Consider the following 8,306-nt stretch of genomic DNA (forward strand, 5'->3'; position numbering starts at 1 on the left):
TGGCTGTGGATTAGCTGGGCGTGTGCACGCTATGCAGCTGCTTTCTGGAAATCAGGGTGCCAGCAAGATTGTAATAATGTATTAACCATTCAACCATTCCCTCCTTGCCCAGGCGTGCACAATTATGTACATAATCTATCAAAATAGGTAAGAACACAGAGGGAACACAGACCTGACCTGCAGAGGTCACCCATAAATTGTTCTGAGGTTCAAGGTGGCAAACCATGTGGGACCATAGTTCGCGCTCTCTTTCAGGGGCGTCCTCCTGAAACGTACGTATCTCCCCCACGTCTGGCCTCCCCGTCCGTAGATTTTGTCTAATAGGAGCTTGCTGGGCTCCCAAGGGGTCAAAAATTGTAGGATTCGAGGCCGTCTGTCCAGCTGCTGTATCAGCCCTGGCATTACCAATAGATATCTCATCAGATTCCCCAGTATGGGCTGCACATTCCATAATAGCCAAAACTCGAGGTAGCTGTAGAGTGCTGAGTAATTGTTTGCAAAGGTACGTTAAAATGGGGTAGCCAAAACAAGTCAGGAATCCCTCAAAGCTCCGTAGTCTTTGCATAACGGGAGTCTGTGTAAAAGTTCTCATTTAAATTTGTTGCTAGGATACAGGCACGAGTCAGAGTGAGCAGCTCAGCCTTCTGGGCGGAAACAGCTGTTTCGAAAGAGGCTGACGTCACTGTCCGTCATTATCACAGAGCCAGAACATCGTTTCCTCACTGGATTACCAGAGACCTTCCATCCTCATAAAACGTTGCCTCGGGCTTGAGGGGTAATGCGGAAGGGGTGGGAGAGTCTGTCCTTCTTTCACGGTGATCCAAACAGGGGGGTGAATTTGGTGCGGCCGACTTCATGGCCTGAAATTGTCCGGAGATGTGGTACAACGTCTTCGGTTCAGTCAGTATTAAAAGAGTGTCTCACCAGATGTCCCGTCTTCACCTTTGATTCCTTCCAGTATCGGAGTTGGCCCACAGCCAAATCCGGCCAGTCTCCCTTGGTGCTAAAGGCTTGTTTCATCAGGGCATAGGCAAGAAACCCACGCTCTTTGGCTTGAACCCAGGGCAAACCCTAACGGTGGTATGGGGAAGCACCAATCCTGTCTGTCACCAAAGGAAACCTGGAACTTCGGCCAGCAATGCACTGCCCTCTTTTCCTTTAGCCTCTCCAGTCACGGTGACTTTGAACTTCTGTCCCTCGAGGGGTGCATAATATCGGCTTTCCTCAGTTGAGCACCACGTAGGGGTCACATGAGGGTCTGCCTCCGGCAGAGAGGGTTCAGACGAAGTGGAGTCCAGATTCAGTGCCCACCACTGGAGGGGGTTTCGGTAACTGGGGAAGCTGTCGGTTGTTCGCTAGTCCGTGTATAGAATCTCCACTTGCAATGGACAGAGCGAGTCTCACACTGCTAGATTACACCCCAGACTGGTGGTGGCTGTAAATGAAACCTCACACTGGGTCCCCCTGGAATTCCATGTGCGTTCCGTGCCATTATTAGAGGTTTGGTCTCCTGCAAGAGTGCGTAGCGGGCCACAAATCTCTCCGAAAGTCTGGTCCCAATTCCCCAGGGTTACGTTTGGATTCAAGTACTTTAGTGATGTTTACAGGTTGTTGGAGAGCCCTCTCCAAGGCTTGAATAATCTGGTCCGTCTGTTCATTCTCATCATGGATTCCCACCTGTAACTCTTGATAGGTTTGGTATCTTAATTCTGCCTTCCATTTCCGCCCCTCATCAGCAGAGAGAATCATGCAGCAGAGACCGAATGAATCTTGAGGGGTCACATTATACATTTGTATAGTACTGCGGACATACCGAGAAATCTGTGCTGGGTTTTCTTTTCTATCTGGGGCCAGATTCATGATCACTATCATTTCTTGAGGCTTCCAGGGTGCATACACAGGAATTACTGAGAGCTGTCCCTCCTCCGCTGCTCATGGATTAGGCAGCATTCGGGTGGGCAATTGTCTCTGTGGAGCCATTAACTCTGGGGTTTTAGTGGATTCTTCCCTCCCTGTCTCGTAATAATCCTCGGTATTCCCTTTATGGATCTCAGGGTATAGAGAGCCTCCCCTTCCCCACTGCCGCTGTTTTACCCGAGTGGCCACCGTATCTGAGTACTGGGAGGATTGGGGTTCGGGAGCACTGGGTGCACTCGGCCCCTGGTAAGGTGGGGGGAGTACGGTGGGTGCCCACTCCTCATCACGGTCACCGTCCTCAAACAGGATCTGTATCCCAGACATGGGTTCGGGATCCCTTGTTTCCCTGTCAGTTCGAACTTTAGACTGACGTTCCTGCCCTTCTCTCCTATCTAGGCCGGCCTTGGTGTGCTGACGTTGTTTTTCCTGCTCTCGTTTTCGGCGCCCATTCACCCATTCACACTCCGCCTTTAGCGTCTTCTGCAGTTCGTACCACTCTCCCTTTGTCACACACATTATCCCTCCAACTTGCTAATCATGTACTGTTCCACTTTGCATCTGCCTTATCCTTCCATTGCCTTTTCAACAATTTCCACTTCTTCCCACAGTTCATCTTCCATATCAAATTTACTGCTTGTTCTCAAGAGGTGATATCGCAGGCTCCCGCTCAGTGACCACATTTCCCCCCAATCTTTTTATTCAGCGCTGCGGTCAACATTCACAAATCTTTTTCCTTGTCTGGAAAACTCTCACACACATTGTGTAGGGCTGCTCTCGGCCCACTCGTATCACTCGACTCCATGCTCTCTAAGTAATTTACCCGGCACGAAGCCTCCTGCTCAATTAATAATCAGATAAATTCACCCAGCGGGCACCACGTGCTCAATTGATAAATTTACCCAGCCCGTCTGTCTCCTGCCCAGTTAGTAAAATTTACCTGGTACCTTCTTCTGCTCAATTAATATATTTACCAGGATCCGACTCCTACTCAATTAATAAAATTTGCCTAGCTTCTACAAGTCTTCCGACAGATACTTTCCCGATCCTGTCAAGGTATGCAAGCAGCCCTCGGCGAGGAACCGTGCCTCCAAAGGAACTGACGGAGAGCGACAAAAGGTGAAATACCCGTTGGGCGCCCGGTCGGTCTCCGCAGTCCCTGGAGTGGTCCGGCCGCTTACTCAGTCTGTCTGCTTCGCACTCTCTGTATTGGGATCCTGTTCGTGACGCCCAATGTTAAAGTCGAATCTGAATAAAACTCGGGAGACCAGTTTCCTCTAGGCACAACAGTTTATTGGATTCTCTTGCAAGAGTTTGAGACCCAGTTATCAAAGGGAAGGCATGTCATTGCTGCCAACCATCTGACAAGTGGACTCTCTCAGTCAGGTTACAGCAGTATATTTATACATAGTAAGTCCCATACGTCACTGTTGCAAGCTGCTATTAGAACTGGTACGCCCACCAAGTCTGTTAGTGCAAAATTTAAGGTCTTAGATAACAGAGTGCACTAACTCAAGGCTTGAATATAGATGGATATACAGTCCAGTCCTTATCAGCTATTCCCTTTGCAAGGTCCTGACTTCATTCCAGACAGATGTTCATTGCTGTCCTTATCAATGAGTGCTTACTCAAAAACGGGTACAATATACATTATCAAATTCTCAATGTCCCTCTGACAATTAATAGGAAACCAGTATAAGCCGTTTACTTTCTTAACTGCTGAAGACAGAGTTTACTTTTGTTCAAAAATTCCTATTCAGTCCCACTTATTCTTTTAGCTGGAGGTTACTTGGGTTCAAAATGATTTTTTATATATCCGCATTTCCTCAGAATGGTTTCTCCCCAGTGTGAGTTTGCTGATGTCTCAAGAGCTGAGATGAACGACTGAATCCTTTCCCACATTCAGAGCAGACGAACGGCTTCTCCTCAGTGTGGATTCGTTGATGTAACTTCAGTTGAGATGACTGGGTGAATCCTTTCCCACATTCAGAGCATGTGAATGGTTTCTCCTCACTGTGATCTAACAGGTGCGTTAATAGACTAAAACGCCGAGTGAATCCTTTCCCACAGTCTGAGCAGGTGAACGGCCTCTCCACAGTGTGAACAAACTGATGTTCTTTCAGATGAACTGAATCAGTGAATCCCTTCCCACATTCTGAGCAGATGAATGGTTTCTCCCCAGTGTGAATTTGCTGGTGTCTCAGGAGTTGCGATGAACGAATGAATCCTTTCCCACATTCTGAGCAAGTGAACGGCTTCTCCCCGGTGTGGACTCTCTGATGTAACTTCAGTTGAGCTGACTGAGCAAATCCCTTCCCACATTCAGAGCATGTGAACGGCTTCTCCCCGGTGTGGACTCTCTGATGTAACTTCAGTGGAGCTGACTGAGCAAATCCCTTCCCACATTCAGAGCATGTGAACGGCATCTCTCCAGTGTGGATTCGCTGATGTACCTTCAGTTGAGCTGACTGGGCGAATCGTTTCCCACATTCAGAGCATGTGAACGGCTTCTCCCCAGTGTGAACTCGCTGGTGTCTGTGTAGGCTGTACCAGTGAGTGAATCCCTTCCCACATTCTGAGCAGATGAATGGTTTCTCCCCAGTGTGAATTTGCTGGTGTCTCAGGAGTTGAGATGAACGAATGAATCCTTTCCCACATTCTGAGCAAGTGAATGGTTTCTCCCCAGTGTGAATTTGCTGGTGTCTCAGGAGTTGAGATGAACGAATGAATCCTTTCCCACATTCTGAGCAAGTGAACGGCTTCTCCACGGTGTGGACTCTCTGATGTAACTTCAGTTGAGCTGACTGGGTGAATCCTTTCCCACATTCAGAGCATGTGAACGGCTTCTCTCCAGTGTGGATTCGCTGATGATCCTTCAGTTGAGCTGACTGGGCGAATCGTTTCCCACATTCAGAGCATGTGAACGGCTTCTCCCCAGTGTGAACTCGCTGGTGTCTGTGTAGGCTGGACCAGTGAGTGAATCCCTTCCCACAGTCAGAGCAGGTGAACGGCCTCTCCCCAGTGTGAACTCGCTGATGTACCTTCAGTTCAGATGACCGAACAAATCCTTTCCCACATTCAGAGCAGGTGAACGTCTTCTCCCCAGTATGAACTCGCTGATGGGACTTCAGTTCAGATGACCGAACAAATCCCTTCCCACACTCAGAGCAGGTGAACGGCCTCTCCCCAGTGTGAACTCGCTGATGTACCTTCAGTTCAGATGACCGAAAAAATCCTTTCCCACATTCAGAGCAGGTGAATGGCTTCTCCCCAGTATGAACTCGCTGATGTGACTTCAGTTGAGATGACCGAGCAAATCCTTTCCCACATTCAGAGCAGGTGAACGGCTTCTCCCCAGTGTGGACTCGCTGGTGTCTGTGTAGGTTGGACAAGTGAGTGAATCCCTTCCCACACTCAGAGCAGGTGTACGGCCTCTCACTAGTGTGAACTCGCTGATGTAACTTCAGTTCAAATGACCGAACAAATCCTTTCCCACATTCAGAGCAGGTGAACGGCTTCTCCCCAGTATGAACTCGTTGATGGGACTTCAGTCCAGATGACTGAGTGAATACCTTCCCACATTCAGAGCAAGTGAACGGCTTCTCCCCAGTGTGAATTCGCTGGTGTTTGTGCAGGCTGGACGAGTGAGCGAATCCCTTCCCACAGTCTGAGCAGGTGAACGGCCTCCCCCCAGTGTGAACTCGCTGATGTACCTTCAGTACAGATGACCGAGCGAATCCTTTCCCACATTCAGAGCAAGTGAACGGCTTCTCCCCAGTGTGGACTCGCTGATGTGACTTCAGTTGAGATGACTGAGTGAATCCCTTCTCACAGTCTGAGCTTGTGAATGGCATCTCCCTAGTGTGAACTAACTTATGTTGCAGCAGGTGATTTGACTGAGTGAATGCCTTCCCACAGTCTGAGCAGGTGAATGGCCTCTCCCCAGTGTGAACTCGCTGGTGTCTATGTAGTGTGGACGAGTGAGTGAATCTCTTCCCACAGTCTGAGCAGGTGAACGGCCTCTTCTCAATGTGAACTTGCTGCTGTTCATCCAGTTGAGATGATTGAGTGAACCCGTTCCCCTATTCAGAGCAGTGGAATGGCTTCTCCTCGGTGTGAACTCATTGGTGTCACTGTGGTCTGGCAGAGCGTGTGAATGTCTTCCCACCATCCAAGCAGGTCAATGTCCTCTCACTGGTGAACTTTAGGATATATCTTCAGCATCGACAATGGAACGAATTGCTTCCCACTTGCAGAATAGGTGGAGCATCTCACTCTGGTGTGAACTTACTGATGTATCTTCAGGCTGGATGACTGAGTAGTTCCCCTCCCTCACACAGAGCAGGTGAATGGCCTCTCCCCACGGTGAACTCACTAGCGCGTTTGCGGGGAGGCTGTGAGTGAATCCCTTACCACACTGAGAGAAGGAGAATGATACCTGACTACGATCAATTCTCTGGCAATTCAGAAAGTCAGCAGTTTTGAATCCCTTGTAGTTTTGAAGTTTTGAATGCAGTTGAAGAACTGATCTCCAGTGAACAAATGCTGGTGTGTTCACAGCACCCCGGTTCCAGTGGATTTCACTGAGTTACAACAGAAAATTTGATTTCAGAGACAGAACACATTACCAGATGGTATGAGATAATGCTTCATCTCCATGGATTGACAATAGATGTGTTGGTGATGCAAAGAAAATATTTGGTCACTCCTTAAATATCCAGAGTCAGCAAAACTGATGTGTTGTTGTGTTTGTGATTCCCGTACACAAGTGTTCTGTCATTTCAAACCTGTAAAAATATTTGCAAAATACATCAATGGGTGAAGGACAGTATTTCAGGAGAGATTATAGTCTGTGGTGAGAACATAAGAACATAAGAAATAGGAGCAGGAGTCGGCCATTTGGCTCGTCGAGCCTGCTCCGCCATTTAATAAGAACATGGCTGATCTGGCGATGGACATCTCCACCTACCTGCCTTTTCCCCATAACCCTTAATTCCCCTACTATGCCAAAATCTATCCAACTTTGTCTGAAATATATTCACTGAGGTAGTCTCCACTCCTTCATTGAGCAGAGAAATCCACAGGTTCACCACCCTCTGGGAAAAACAGTTCCTCCTCATTTCCATCCCAATTTCCCCCAAATCTTGAGGTGACGTCCTCTAGTTCTAGCCTCATCTACCAGTGGAAACAACTTTCCTACCTCTATCTTATCTACTCCTTTCATAATTTTACACACTTCGATATGTTCTCCTCTGAATGAGAGCTCTGGCATCACAATTTTAACTCAATTTGGGGGTACTCATCTTGAGATATACCCCAGGCTACCGTGGGAAGTGAGGGAGGAAAATGCTGGATGTCTGGTGATGATCTTTGCACCATCAGTAGGGAGGGGAAAAGTACCAGAGGATGAGGAGACATTGTTCCCATTTCAGGTAAGCTGGATAAGCCAGGAAATTACAGACCAGTGGTTCTTACCTCAGAGGAGGGCATGCTGTTGGAGAAGCTCCTGAGAGGCAGCATTTCTGAGCATTTGGAGAAGCATCATCTGATGTGGGATAGTCAGCGTGGCTCTGTCTAGGGCAGATCATGCCTTACGAACCCGATTGATTTCTTTGAGGATGTAACAAAACACACTGATGAAGGTAGAGCATTGGATGTAGTGTGCATGGCTTTCAGTGCGACTTTTGATAAGATTCCTCATGCAAGGCTCATTCAGAAAGTAATGACGCAAGGATCCAAGTAGACCTTGCTTTGTGGATCCAGAATTGGCTTGCCCACAGAAGCCAAAAGGTGACTGTAGATGTTTCGTATTCTGCATGGAGGATGGTGACCAGTGGTGTTCCGCAGGGATGTGTTCTGAGACTCCTTCTCTTTGTGATCTTTATAAATGATCTTGATGAGGAAGTAGAAGGGTGGGTCAGTAAGTTTGCTGATGACACAAAAGCTGAGCGTGTTGTGAATAGTCTGGACAGTTCTCCAGAGGTTACAGCAGGACATCGATAGGATGCAGAATTGGCAGATGGAAATCAACCCAGATAAGTGTGCTGTGGTTTATTTCAGTACATCAGATTTGAAGACAGAATGTAATATTGGCAGTGTGGAGGATCAGCTAGATCTTGGGGTCCATGTCAATTTTACACTTAAAGCTGCAGCACTGATTGACATTGTTGTTAAGAAGGCCTTCATCAACCATGGAACTGAGTTCAAGAGTGGTGAGGTAATGTTGCAGCTATATGACCTGATTTTTACCCCACTTAGAGTATTCTATTACCTCATTACAGGAAGGATGTGGATACTATAGAAAGAGTGCAGAGGAGATTCACAAGGATGTTGCATGGATTGGAGAACATGCCGTATGAGAATAGGTTGAGTGAACTTTAGAGTGACGGAGG

General features: G+C 47.8%; 1 protein-coding gene across 1 annotated transcript; it reads right to left on the minus strand.

The window, feature by feature from the left end:
- Positions 1–3,128: 3,128 nt before the first annotated feature.
- On the minus strand, positions 3,129–5,879 carry LOC140721905 (uncharacterized). Its single transcript, XM_073036730.1, has one exon. The coding sequence runs from the start codon at positions 5,766–5,768 to the stop codon at positions 3,741–3,743; it is 2,028 nt and encodes a 675-aa protein (XP_072892831.1). The 5' UTR covers positions 5,769–5,879; the 3' UTR covers positions 3,129–3,740.
- Positions 5,880–8,306: the final 2,427 nt, after the last annotated feature.

This window comes from Hemitrygon akajei, unplaced genomic scaffold, assembly GCF_048418815.1.
Source record: "Hemitrygon akajei unplaced genomic scaffold, sHemAka1.3 Scf000064, whole genome shotgun sequence".
NCBI lineage: Eukaryota > Metazoa > Chordata > Chondrichthyes > Myliobatiformes > Dasyatidae > Hemitrygon > Hemitrygon akajei.